General features: G+C 41.3%; 1 protein-coding gene across 1 annotated transcript in view; it reads right to left on the reverse strand.

Annotated features, from left to right (window-relative positions):
* LOC149450248 (vitellogenin-1-like) overlaps window positions 1-15,064 on the reverse strand; it is a 201,681-nt gene that overhangs the window by 91,164 nt on the left and 95,453 nt on the right. Inside the window, exons 18-21 of the mRNA XM_089692207.1 lie at window positions 14,396-14,489; window positions 10,657-10,842; window positions 4,370-4,517; window positions 1,069-1,288 (exon numbers count right to left, since the gene is read on the reverse strand). Of these exons, the coding sequence (XP_089548333.1) occupies window positions 1,069-1,288; window positions 4,370-4,517; window positions 10,657-10,842; window positions 14,396-14,489 (648 nt within the window). The remainder of the gene's footprint in view (window positions 1-1,068; window positions 1,289-4,369; window positions 4,518-10,656; window positions 10,843-14,395; window positions 14,490-15,064) is intronic.

A 15,064-nucleotide genomic window follows, 5' to 3' on the forward strand; every position in this document is an offset into this window, starting at 1 on the left:
TAGACACACAGTTTTTACAGTTATGTATTTCTTGCCTTGCCTAGTCTGTTCATTTCTGGTTATTGAATGTTGCAATAGATCCATAGAAGAAATGAAGTATATGATTTACTGGGAATTTTTTAAATTTTTGTGGCTGTGATAGCGTGCACTCCCATGAATGCGCGGGAGTGAAGTCACCCCCACCCGGCCAATGAAGGCAGATGGTGATTGAGACTCAGAAGCTGCCTACCTGAAGGTGTCATCACCCGGGTGGGGAGCTCTGGGACCCTGCACCAATGGTAAGTATAGTTCTGATTTTCTTTTGTGTTCTAAAGTGATGGTGGAAACCCCTTTGAAAGTAACCGCCTGTTTTCATTGGAACCTTGACTTTTTTCTGAAATATAAGTGGGCCACCAAGCCCACTTATATTTCCTGGCTGATTTTGACCTCGCTGGAAAACACTACACTTGAGTGAAACTTCACAAATATATATATATATATACACACCGGTATATATATATAGTATATGCCACCCTTCTTTGCCAATCCTTCCACTGGCTTCTGATTGCTGAGCGAATTAAATTCAAAACACTAACAACAACTTACAAAGCTATTTACAACTCTGTCCTGAGCTACATCATCAGTCTTCTCTCCCAATATCACCTAAACCGCCCTCTCCACTCCTCTCATGTCCTCCTGCTCTCGTTTCTTTCTCCTATGCTCATCTTCAGGACTTCGCCAGAGCTTCTCCTATCCTCTGGAACACTCTACCTCTGTATGGCTATCTCGTACTCTGGCTGCCTTTAGGCAATCCCTGAAAACTCATCTCTTCAGGGAAGCCTATCATTCCTCCAACTAAACATTTATCACTTCCATCAGCTCATCCTCCAGTTATAACTTTTATATACCACTCACCCCACAGTATTAGATTGTAAGCTCTTATGAGCAGGTCCCACCTAACCCTCTTGTTTTTTATTGTATTGTTACTTTACTGTCTCCCTTTATATTGTAAAGTGCTGCGCAAACCGTTGGCGTTATATAAATCCTGTGTAATAATTATATATTATATTGTTTGTGTACATATCTTACCCGACTTAAACAGAACTTTCAGAGAATGATGTCCAATTATATGATAAAGAGGGCAGTTCCTGACAAATTCAGCCGTCAGACTATTTTTCACTAAACAAACTTGAAAACCCAAATCCCCGGCCTTGGCGCACGCGGATACATCGGACAACTGCGGATGCCTTGGCGGCTGCTCTGACCAGTAAGCGTTCTCTTTGCTCAAAACTTCGTCGGAAAACTTTCCCTGTGAAGTGACGGGATAAAAACACCATTATTTGGCCCTATCAATGCAGAACTAAGTGCGATTCAAATGCAATTCAGTATTCTTCAATGAAACACTTCTTAAAATCTGCGCAGGATTCCCCGCTGCTGCTTTGTATTTTTTTGTGTAAGTGACCTAGGATTTTTCTTCTCTTTATTTTTTTAAGTGCTTTTCAAGCCTGTAGTCGCTCACAAGTCTGTTATTTTGTTCTGGAGAAAACTAATGGTTTTATTCAGGAAGATTGATTGAAAATATGTTCTAAAAGTTTAAAACAAATCTTTATAAGGGCTTCATGCTGTCTGATCCCCGTTGTAAATCGCTGCCTACTGATTAGCGAGCCGAGCTTCCAGAGTCTCAGATAATGTTCCCGCTTAGGCTCCCCAACCTTATAGAATTTGCAGGTAGATTAAAAGATATTGCCTTAAAGACATATCACTTAAACAATGTCTTTACCTACCTCTCTCTATAGCAGGAGTGTCCTTTTGACTCTTCTGGGCCGCTTCTGGGCCACACTGGAAGAAGAGGAATTGTCTTGGGCCACGTAAAAAACACTAACAATAAGGCCACATTGACACTTCACGATTCTGAATTGCGGGCAGAATCACCACGGTTCTGCCTACGATTCCAAATCTCAACTGCAATTGTGGCAAAACAAACCATGTGAGTTTAGGTGCCATTCCTTCTCAATGGTACCTCAAATGCTGTGCAATTTTGCTGCAATTGTTATGTGACAGAATCGCGCGGTAATGCACATCGAACAAAGCATTCGCCCAGAAGAAGCTTCTGCCCCTTTTTGGGTGACGAATTTTGCATGATGTGTTTTGCTACTATTGCCACGTGATTCTGTCGCACTACAATCGCAGCAAAATCATACCCTGCTTCAGGTGTCATTAAGAATGAATGGCACCCAAACACGCGTGGTGCGCTTTGCCACAATTGCAGTGTGATTTGGAATCGTGGACAGACTTTATATGTGTGAATGGGTATAACGGATAGCTGATGAGCAGAAAAAGTCAGGCAGGTGGTTGGATTTCCCCAATGTGCTATGTACTTAGACTGTGTGTGTGTACAGTGCAGGGATGGGAGATGGCCAGGCACAGTGTGTGTACAGAGGGTGGGAAGTTTTGGAGTGGGGGGGCGCAAGTGAAATCTGGGGCACCAGCACCCCCCTAGATCCAGCCATTTGGCACTTATTTTGCTGGCTAGCAGGGATCCCTGTATGTGCTGCTGGTGCTATTGCAAACACAGCATCTCCAGCATCCCTCTAGACATTCCTGAGTTCTGCTTGTCTGTGATGGCCACCACCCCGGATGCTATACCAAACACAGCATCCCCGGAATCCCTGTAGACATTTCTGAGCCCTGCTATCCACCACTCTGGATTCCTGTGCTATCCACCACCCTGGATTCCTGTGCTGTCCACCACTCTGGATGCTACGCCAAACACAGCATCCCTGGCATCCCTCTAGACACTCCTAAGCCCTGCTTGTCGGTGTGGCCACCACCCTGGATGCTACACCAAACACAGCATCCCTGGCATCCCTCTAGACATTCCTAAGCACTGCTTGTTTGTACTGGCCACCACCCTGGATGCTATGCCAAACACAGCATCCCTCTAGACATTCCTAAGCACTGCTTGTTTGTACTGGCCACCACCGTGGATGCTACCAAACGCAGCATCCAGGGTGGTGGCCACACCGACAAGCAGGGCTTAGGAGTGTCTAGAGGGACGCCAGGGATGCTGTGTTTGGCGCCATATTCTTGAAGCCAAGAATATGGGGACATGACCTCAAACTACCGGTAGGAAAGTTCAAAACCAATTTTCGAAAGCATTATTTTACCGAAGGAGTAGTTGATGCTTCCAGCAGAGGTAGTGAGTCAGTGAACAGTAACCCTTGGTTCACACCTATGCGTTCTTTAGTGCTTTTTGACAAAACACACAACAGTCCATTTAACATGGTTTCCTATGGATCTAGTTCACATCTGTGCGTTTTGAGCCGGTGCAGTTTTTTGGAAGGGGTTAGGGACTTTTTTCCAGTTTTTTTATAGCCTTCAATAGACCCACACCAAAAATGCAAGTGTTGCATTTTTTATGTATTTTGCATTTCTTTTTTGGCAACTTTGGTGCAAAGTTGATGCTACTTGATTGTGCTGAAGACTGTGCTGGACTAATTGGATCAGTCCCTGATTGTAGGTGGGTGGTTGTGTGGGTGGGTAGGGAGAAGTCCCTCCAGTCAGTTGTACCCAATAGTGGATACTGGAGGTAAACCCTCTTGGGGTTTGGTCTGCTGCCTGTCCAGTATGGCCTTGAGGTCATTTCCACATGTACACTTGGTATAGTAGAAAAGAAGGAGCGCCCAATGTCCAAAAGAATGCACTTTTGATGGTAAATTAGGAGGCATTTAGAGATTGAGATTGATGAGATTAATGACAAGTGCATCAAACCAACGCGTTTCAGGAGAAAAAACTCTCCCTTCTTCAGGGCTGTTGCTGCACGCTATTAAATGTGAAAAATTCCCACGTCGGTTATATATTTTACAAGTTTCGGAGGAAAAAAATGACAGAATGACCACTGTCATTCCAGGGGCAGCAGAGTGTGTGAAGTCGCATCAAAAAGCGCACTCCATGAACAGAACTGTCATACTGTCCTATTTGCCAAAAAAAATGTGCAAAACTCTACAAAGTGTGTAAAAATGCATCAAAAACAAGTGTAAAAATGCATCAAAAATAAAATGCGTCGGAAAAACGCATCAATTACAACCAACATAGATGTGAACCTAGCCGGAGTGGATTCAAACATACACGGGACAAATATACTCAGACAACAAAAGTAAACAAAAAAAACAGAAGAAAACCAAATAAAATAATAAAACAAAAAATTATATATATATATATATATATATATATATACACACACACACACATATATATATATATATATATATATATAAATGGGGCAGACATGATGGACCACTGGGTCTTTTTTTTCTGCCATCACTCTACTATGTTTCTAAGTTCAGTTTTATATTTTTTGCAGTAGTGAAGAGTTAATTTTTGTGCTGACCTTGGCCTTTGCAACATCCCCAGCTGACAAGCCTTTCGGACTGAAGGTCTGTTTTAGAAGGTTTGGGTCTGTTCCAGCTGCTACAATAGGAGTCATCTTTGCTGCAGCTAAATCCTCTGAGTTTCTGGTTACAGCGAACGCTTTTGACCTGAACATAAAACATCGCATTGTTTATCTTAAGCACATATTTGTGAGCACTGTAAGAGAGAAAATATGTTTTTCTTTTTTTTCTGTTGTTTATGATATTTTTCAACTTTTTCAAGGTTATTGTCCCTTACTTTCTCGCTAGATATGCGGTACCTTATTGAAATAGTTTCTGCTATAGTTACACAATTGTTATTCTGCTCATGTCATTGTTATGTTTTGTGTTGTTGTTATTATTGTTATTACTGGATCCATGTTTGGCAGAACGCTTGCACAAAATGATACGAGCATACACATGCAGTAAAAAAATAGCACAGTAAAAAAACTGTTAGCAGATAATTAAACACTGCTAATTAATCCAGGTGTGTAGTCTTTAAAAAAATAGCTATAATTAATAAGTAAAAAATTATTATAAATAAAAAAATTATATAATTAAACACTAAAATACATAAATATACATTGTTAATAAAAATAAACAATTAGGTGAAAATATTAACAATTATTATTTATATTTCTAAGACCAGGGTTGCCAACAGTCTGTAAATTTACAGACAGCTTGTAAAAATCTGTGGCTGGTCTGAGTATTTCAACAACTGCTGATCTACTGGGAATTTCACGCACAGCCACCTCTAGGGTTTACAGAGAATGGTCTGAAAAAGAAAAAATATCCAGTGGGCGGCAGTTGTGTGGATAAAAATGCCTTGTTGATGTCAGAGGAGAATGAGCAGACTGGTTCCTGCAACAGTCAGATGGTAGGGTCAGAATTTGGAATAAACAACATGAAAGCATGGATCCATCCGGCTTGCATCAACAGTTCAGCCTGGTGGTTTATTGGTGTGGGAGATATTTTCTTGGCACACTTTTGGCCCCTTAGTACCAATTGAGCATCGTTTAAACACCACGGCCTACCTGAGTATTGTTGCTGACCATGTCCATCTCTTTATGACTACAAGGTCCCCATCTTCTGATTGCTGCTTCCAGCAGGATCAATGGTTCAGGCTGGTGGTGGTGGTGTAATGGTGTGGAGATTTTCTTGGCACTAGCAAGGTGTACCTAAAAAAGTGGCTGCTGAGTGTACATCAGTCAAAATGAGGAGGAAAGATGGATAGAGGAACTTCCAAAAGAGAGAGAGTTCCTCCAAATCTGGGATAGTTGGGAACTATGAGGGAGATTTACTGAAGCTGGAGCACTCAGAATCTGTGCATGGTAGCCAATCAGCTTCTAACGTCAGCTTGTTCATTCATGCTTTGGCAATAAAACCTGGAAGCTGATTGGTTTCTTCAGTTTTAGTAAATAACCCCCTATGTCAACTGTTGCCATTATTACATTCCTCACAGTCATTAAAAAAATTATTTAGATCAGATTATTAATAATTGCCAATTTGATCATGAGAACCCCAAATAAAAATAGTGTTTTCACCCAAGACTCATATATATTTCTCCCAAGATTTACACATTTTTCTATTTGAATCTCATGTGAAAAATGTGTGTCTTGGATGAAAACATTGATAAATATACATCTGAACGTATTTTCAAATACTGCTATCAATTTTAATTTGCAGATACTGCTTTAAAATCAAATCCCCAGGCTGGAAGTGGGTTAATGACCAAGCTATATTGCATACTGCAAAGGGGAAAAGTAGGGTCAATGAATCACATTCATTGCTCTGCCACTGATGCTAGCTTGTTCAGTTAAGCTTTGATAATAAAACCTGAAAGCTGATTAGTTTCTATGCACAGGTACACCAGATTTTCCAGTTTTAATAAATCAACCCCAATATGTCTCTTCTACATTAAAATTCCTTATCTGCCTGTCCGCCCTGTTAATGGGTTAATGACCAAGCTATACTGCATACTGCAATGGAGAAAAGTAAGGTCACTGAATCACAATCGTTGCTTTGCCACTGATACTAGTTAGACATGTGCACACCAGAAATTTTAATTGCATTTAGTTTTGGATGTGTCGTATTTGTTATTTAATCGATTTGTTTTCGGAATTCATTTCATATCTTCACCATTCGTTTCATATATTCGTGGGTCCAGGTGGATTCAAAACATTTTGAAACTTTTTTTTTTTACAAAAGATTGCTATATATTAGTTTTCAGGTTCTCTATTTTGGGTAGATTCGTTATTTGGATATTTTCAGAGACAATGGCATAAATAATGCAAAATTTGGCGTACCCAAACTTTTCAAACCTAAGAATTGCATTAGACCAGTGGTCTCCAAACTGTGGCTTGAGGGCCAGATGCGGCCCTTTGCTTGCCTTTATGCAGCCCTTGGACACTATTCCTCTCATTGATAAAAGGCATTATTTTATCCTACTGAGACCGCTGATGAGGCATAATTCTTCCCACAAACACCAACAGTGGGCATAATTCCTCTCACTGACATCAACAGTGGGGCCACATTCCTTCCACTGGCACCAGTGATGAGCCATATTTCCTTCCACGTCTGAACATTATTCCTCCCGCTGACATAAAAGATGGAGCACTATTACACCCACTAATACCAACAATGTTGCAGTATTCCTCCTACTGACACTAAAGATAGGGCACTATTCCTGCCACTGACACAAACGATGAGGCACTATTCCTGCCACTGACACAAACGATGAGGCACTATTCCTGCCACTGCCCAAACGATGGGGCACTATTCCTGCCACTGACACAAACGATGGGGCACTATTCCTGCCACTGACACTAACGATGAGGCACTATTCCTGCCACTGCCCAAACGATGGGGCACTATTCCTGCCACTGCCCAAATGATGGGGCACTATTCCTGCCACTGACACTAACGATGGGGCACTATTCCTGCCACTGACACTAACGATGAGGCACTATCCCTGCCACTGACACAAACGATGAGGCACTGTTCCTGCTACTGCCCAAACGATGGGGCACTATTCCTGCCACTGACACTAACGATGGGGCACTATTCCTGCCACTGACACAAACGATGAGGCACTATTCCTGCCACTGACACTAACAATGGGGCACTATTCCTGCCACTGACACAAACGATGAGGCACTATTCCTGCCACTGCCCAAATGATGGGGCACTATTCCTGCCACTGACACTAACGATGAGGCACTATTCCTGCCACTGCCCAAATGATGGGGCACTATTCCTGCCACTGCCCAAATGATGGGGCACTATTCCTGCCACTGACACTAACGATGGGGCACTATTCCTGCCACTAACAAAAACGATGAGGCACTATTCCTGCCACTGCCCAAACGATGGGGCACTATTCCTGCCACTGACACTAACAATGGGGCACTATTCCTGCCACTGACACAAACGATGGGGCACTATTCCTGCCACTGACACTAACGATGGGGCACTATTCCTGCCACTGACACTAACGATGGGGCACTATTCCTGCCACTGACACTAACGATGAGGCACTATTCCTGCCACTGACACAAATGATGGGGCACTATTCCTGACACTGACACAAATGATGGGGTTCTATTCTCTTTCTTTCCACTGATCCCAACGATGGGGCACTATTCCTCCTCCTTCTAACCGCAGGCGCTATGTAATTTTTTTGCTCCCACTGACCAACAGACATTTTCTACACTCACTGGCCATAGTGGGCCACTGGCCCTCCTAAAGTCTGAAAGACAGTACACTGGCCCTTTGTTTAAAACGTTTGGAGACCCCTGCATTAGACTGTGGAACTGAACTGACTGACTGTGACAATTATAATTTAACTTAAATCATAACTTTACTTGAATCTGAATTATCAAACAAATACGAAAATGTAATTAATTTCTCCATGGCCACGAACTGCTACCCCATCATGTAACGTCATCCAAATAAAGTGAATGAAACAAATGCATTTGTTAACTTTGATATTATAACTTTTTTTCGGATTTGCTGACAGTCGTTACTATGTTCACTCGGAGATTCATATACATACGAATTTCAGAAAATCTAATTTTTATTCGAAATTGATTTGTTACGAAATGCACTTGTCTGATGCTGGCACTTTCACTCACTGACGTATCTCCTACCATAGCTTTATATATCCAGGAGCTTCACTTTGCATGTCCATCAGACACTTTAATACATTGTTCAAACCCTGATGAAGCAGGATTTTTTTGGCCCCTAAAACGCATTGGTGTTCTTTTGTTTTTCCTGTTATCATTTCTAAGACTAATAAAAAAAGGTTTTGGACTCTTAAGAGGTTTGTTTGGCTCTTTTAATGGCTCAAATTCATGTATGTGGGTGACCCCTTTTTTTGGGGGGACACTGTTTTGTGGAGACCTTCTGAACCCAAGCCGTTAAGCCCAAATAATGATTTATTCTAATGGCTGAAGATATGTGTCCAGATATGGAAGCAAATGCATCCTAGCATAATCATTTTGTATCCTTTTATCCTATTTTGTAGCTGCAGGCCATCATGTCCAAGCATGGCGCGCTGAAGGCAGAAAGCATCAAGTGATGTCAATAATCCCTGTATCTCCATCTACAGCAGCCTTTCTCAACTAGGATTCCTCTAGAGGTTGTAAGGGGTTCCTTGAGCTGTGGCTGATTGACCTCCCATCTGATGGTGCCTACATAGTTTCAGCTTTAACACCACTTGGCAGAGCCAGCGAAATGACACCAGTGATCATTTTAGCTGTCTGTAAGAATGGTCTTCTTCCCATTGACGATCAATGTAAGGGGCATTTTCTTAATGACCCCCTGATCACATCACAGGCTGTATGCATCAAAAGAGCCCATGGGACCTGCGATGTCACTGGAAGCCACTCATGTTTTTTGAGCCTCCATTCACCACCCTTGGAGCTGGGGGAAAAAGAGGGGGCAGAATGGTCACATGACCAACAATAAAATGAAGGGAAGAAAAACTAATTTTCCCTGGAAAGTCGTTTAAGTGCAAGGTCTGAAATTTTGTGTATTTTCAAATACTTTAAATTAGCCTACGCAGCGGCATCATTTTACAGTCATATATAATCAGAGATTTATTCGCAAACACTTTGTTTAGATATGAAAATTGTTCATTACTGGTATATGAAGACATAATCACATTGCATACTGGCACCTTTGGCCTCCATTGCCAAATAAGTTGATAAGCAAATAATTATACCGCCAATATCACTGCGGTAGCAAAGGTTTTATCACAGACACACAATTAGAAACATACACACAGATATATATTGCAGTCAGATTAATTAGATTTAATCCCAATCACTAAAATCTCATTAGATGTAATTTGAAAAGTTGTTTTCAGTCTTTTAAAATCTACAGCTTTTATTAGCAGGACACCCGCTGATCTGGCAATGAGGGTCTTTTCTCAGCTGCTTCCTGTTGAGGGGTGACAAATGTCTCCAATTTGTTTTTCTGCATTGTCACATTGGCCAAGTGGCCATGCCTAAACATGTTGTCCGGGCATGGTCTACTGCTGTCACTATGAAATAGCTGCTTCAGAGCAATGATTTGTAGCTGACACTTAAGCAGGTTCATGTATTACATTTTTGCACTGAAGCCTGCAGAGCATTGCAACTGCAATCAGTTCATCATGCTTCTGCATTGTTTAACCCCCACCCCAAGTTCATAAAAAAGTACAGACCATCTGTGTTGGGGCTGGAGCAAGTGATCAATGGACTACAAGTGTGGTGACATCATGACAATTGTGCCCATGCCATCTGTAATTCCTTCGGACAAAGTGGCACATGCAACTTTTGGTCTTTCCATTCAAAGATGAACGGATCTGTGAATGGATGACCTGGCTATAGCAATAGCATAATGCTCCAGGGATAAGCACTCCACAAAGTGGGGGCAGTTTGAGGGTGGAGTATTGGGGAATGGTACATATGTTAAAACATATATTGTCAGCACACCATAAATCTTCAAGATAAGTTCCAAATATGTGCTGAACCGATTTCATTAAACTGCTGTTGAAGGATAAAATTATGGTAAGTGCATTATGAAACATGGTCCCAAAGGTCCACTGTGCCTTAAAAGGGATAAAAGAAAGGTGAAAACAGGATTTTTTTGGAAAGAAAAGCATGGCTATTGTTTATGATATGCAGCACTTTGGCAAACAAATTGTCATCAAGTTAGGATTTACATCTATTTTAATGGCACCATTTAATTTGCAGAGAGAAGTAACATTGACAGATTTAAATACCTTATGGAAAAGAACTCATTGTCTGGCAGCGCTGGAATAAAATCCATTTTGAAGTGTTTTTGCCCAACATTCAAGTTCACTTCCACGTTTGCGGGTAATACAAAGCTGACCTGTGTTCTGTGCTCCAATCCGGCTTGGATAAGGTTGGTGTTCACCCCTATCATGAACACTATATCCTTGTTCATACTAGAAAATGGGGTAAAAGTAATTGAAAATCAGTGTCCTAGTTTTAAATGTAAAAAGGAAAGAACAGATTATATTCAAGGCAAATTTTTTTTTTAAATTTGGATTGGGATTCCCCTTAAAATCCATTCTAGACCTGAAGGGCATGGTATGGATCGGGGAGCGAGAGGGGGCACACACTGTTTTTTTTTTCTCAACTTTTAATTTTTACATTTAAATTCAGCTGTTAGCGGGGAATCCCACTGACAGCAGATCAGTCATCGGTTGTTAAGGACTTGGCGGTCGCTCGCTCCTTAACAACCATGACAGTTACTGGCTGTTAAGGACGTTGACGGCTTCCGGCTTCTTAACAACCAGTTAAATCCAACACATTCCTTAATTACCGCATGCCTTGACCACTACTTAATTACCAAATGTATTTATTTATTTTTGTGAATTAAGTTAAAAGCTGTTGCATGCGGTATTTACTGAGCGTTTGGAGTGTTTTGTGGTAAATACAGCAAAACGGCATAATGAATTTAAAAGGATAGGATCGCATGCAATATTTAGAGAAAATGTGTCCAGACACTTAAATACCGAATGTGATCTGCTTTATTGAATGGAGCCCAATATTCTAAATCAGGTCTCACTAAAGATCTATATAGGAAATCAGGACCTCATCCCTCCAACTGGTGACTTCTCTACTATTGCATCCTAGAATTCTGTTTGCTTTTCCCACTGCCTGGTCACACTGTTCATTTTACAACCATCTGAAATAAGTACCCCCAAATCTTTATCCTCTGTATTGCTGGCTAACACTGTACCCCCAATGTTATTCTGTCTCAAGGGATTCGGGAGTGGCTGCATGTAGACTCAGAGACTTAGAGTACAGAGCGCAAGTGAGCATGTACCAGGGACTCTAAAGAACTCCATAGATCCTGGCACAGGGGGCACAGAAAGAACGGGCATCAAGCAACATGGCCAAGGAACAACTGAAAAATCAAGCTCTGAGGAAGACATTTAAAAAAAAAAGCATCAAATACATGTGAGTTTGTTATTTTTTGCCTGATATAAGAAACAAACTGACTTTAAATAACACTTTAAAAAGGAACTAAAGGCCGCAATACTTACCTTCTTCAATGGTCTGAGGTACCTTGTCGGCAGTGTCATCTTCTACCTGACTTCTTACGTTTTCTTTGGCTGGCTCAGGATGATGTCACCAGCAAGATGAGTTAAATTATCCCAACCTACAGGATCGCTATTCAGCATACGATCAAAAGAAGACTGCAAGCAGGCAATTAGAGCAGGCAAGCAGTGCTGCCCCCCGCAGGGGAAGCAGATATCAACTGGTTCGTCCCCAAAAGTGTTGATGATGCCTGTTTATCCAAGTGATAGTTCATTCACTCTGGCTCCAATTAACAGTCTAGGGGTTTGTCGTTAATTTTTGCATTTAATTGCTTGTAGAACTGGTAATAGTAGAAGGATAGGGGCATGGGATACTCCAAAAATAATACCAAACAGCAATTAGAGGACTATCTTCTCCTAAAGCTAATCTGAGCAATGAATAGTCTATTCCCTCACAGCTGAAGACTTTGGGGCAAGTCTTTTTGGCATGTGCTTTCCTTGTGCCAATACAAAACTGCTGCAGTGCAATCTCCAGAACTCTACTGTCACAGGGATCAGTTTGCAGTATTTACTCACAATTCCCCAGGACAGCTTCACATTTTCCGGCTACCTCCAGACATAATCCAGTGAGAGAGGCAGTTTTTCTCTAGGCTAGATGCCTTTGGAGAAAACCTGCAGTCAGTTCAAAGTCACTTCCAGATGTCTGAACCACTGAGACCTCACAGGACAGCAACCCAGTCCAACTTAGCCCACATGAGGCTGGAAACTCTCCTTACTGGGTACAGGCTATTTTCTCCAGGGTTCCAGACTCTTTTTCAGCCACCATCTGAGTGCACCTCTCCAGGGATTGGCTAGGCCCTGAAAAATATTCAGGCTGCCTATTTAAATTCTTCCACTCTAAGCTCTAAAACCTTCTTCTAGAGGCAGGGGAAAGCAATCCAAATCCCAGCCTGTGAAACCCTGAACAGACCAGGTCAAACAATCTCTGCTTCCCTGATTGCAGAAGGAGCCAAAAAATTAAATTTACCTAGCATTCTTACTAGGGGGGAGCTGCATTTATAGTTCAAGAAACATTGCATGTTTCTTCCGCAATCAGGAGGCTTCCTGCTTGCAGTTTTGTTATTGGAGACTTTTGTTCCACATTCCTGTTTGAACAGGATATTCTTAGGATAAATGTATCCCAGCAATGCTCACTGCAGGGTAAAAGGATATCCAGATATGGAGTCTGATCAAACAATTCTCTGGCTCAAAGTGTACTCCATGCCCTTGTAATGAAATGTAAAATGATAAGAAGTGCTGGCAACTCAAATGTCCGTGTTCAAGTCTTTATTAGCTACACAGTGGTGACATTAAAATAAATCTAATGCATTTCAATAGGTAGCCTTATTCTTTGCATAATACACACTAAAAAGTCTAGACATATATACACATCCTCTACCCATCACCCACCAATTTATTTGTCTATGGGTGGAGGATGTGCGTGTATGTCCAGACATTTTAGTATGTATTATGCTATGACTAAGGCTACAAAACACATTATATTTAATTTAATGTCACCACTATGTAGCCAATAAAGACTTGAAGATGGACATCTGAGTTGCTGGCTCTTCCTATCATTTTTTGATACGTTTATCCCAGCAGAGGGCACTGTCCTAACCCAGCCATGTTATGAAGGGTTTCCCAGTGTTAAGTGGTACAGCACACTGGATATGGAGTTTGCAGAATGGATATTCCTTTACATTGTTGCTAAGAACCTGCCCCTTTGTTTAAGCCTACCCCTTCACTATCCTTCAGGGTCCTGTCCCTATATCCACTCCCACACTACAGGGAGCAGAAATGTGATTCAGAAGGTGCTATTTGTACCACCTCTGTGTCCAAGATGGCCACCCAAATCTTATGGAAATGCAATCGTATGCAATAGCTTCCCAAAGTTGGCCTCCTGGAGCCCATGATAGAGGACAAGCAGTCCCTTTCCAGGCTCCCGTAGTGTCAGTTGCAAATGGCGTCAGATGATAATTTTGTTCTTGTCAACAGCCGGACCACCAGCTTACAGCTGTAACCCAGCTTGCACATAACAGTCTACAATGTGCCATCTCCAGATTAAAGGAGTACTGTATTCCTTATTATGGGGTCCAAACACGAAGTCAGAGAAATTTTTTCTGAAATGAAGGGACAGATGTCATCAGAACTGATGTCCCTATGGAAATATGTTCCTGTTCTGGTGAAAAGTGTTGGTTGGTTTTCCCATCTTTTGCTCTCCTGGTAGAAGTGGTCCCCACAACAAACAGAGAGGACGAATCAGTGAAAGCAGGCAAATATGAAACACTTCCCTGCTCTATCCAAAATTAAAAAAAAAGAAAGGTTTTGGCTTTAGATGCACTAATAATAGTGAAAAGAACAGTATTGTTCAGTAACCCATACAAACTACATACACATTATACAGTGTACATACCTTAGGGAAAGCTTTGTCTTCAGATTAATGTTGGATTTAAGTAACTGGAGAATCTTTAGATCACCTTTAGGGTTGGGAGTGATATGAGTCTGAGCTAGTAATTAAAAAATAGATCAATGAATAACAGTGAAATATAAATTCTGTGTAACATGGCGTAGGTGTAAATGCTAATCTACTAATAATAATCTACTAATAATTGACATTAGACTTTTAATGAAGTATAATGAAGTCGTTGCCGCTTTTATATTTGCATTAACAGTTACATTCTCAGGTCAAACTTTAGAGGGTCTACCTCCCTCTTCTTGGTCCACAACTGAAAAGTACTGATAAAGAGATAATGACGCAAACTGGGTGTCAGTACTGCTTGGACCAAGAAGAATTTGCTAAGCCCCTGAAAACTCGCCCCAAAAATGTAAGGCTCCTTTCACAATTGGAACCCCCTCCCTAACAGCGATTCGTAGTGGACTGCTTTGCAGAGAGGAAATTTACAGGTGTTCTAATGGTTTTTTTTAATTAGAAAAGTTATTAGGAAATGTTATTAGGAAAGTCATTGTCTTCTTACACTTTAAAAGACTGGAAGAATATCCTCTCTAATGCAATTATCGCAAGTAAAATAGCATTCAACTTCTGTGTTGTATTAAAGAGCTAGACTGCCTGTGGTTGGTGCCA

Source organism: Staurois parvus, unplaced genomic scaffold (assembly GCF_062004578.1).
Source record: "Staurois parvus isolate SC_StPar_1 unplaced genomic scaffold, SC_StPar_1.0 ptg000578l, whole genome shotgun sequence".
Classification (NCBI taxonomy): domain Eukaryota; kingdom Metazoa; phylum Chordata; class Amphibia; order Anura; family Ranidae; genus Staurois; species Staurois parvus.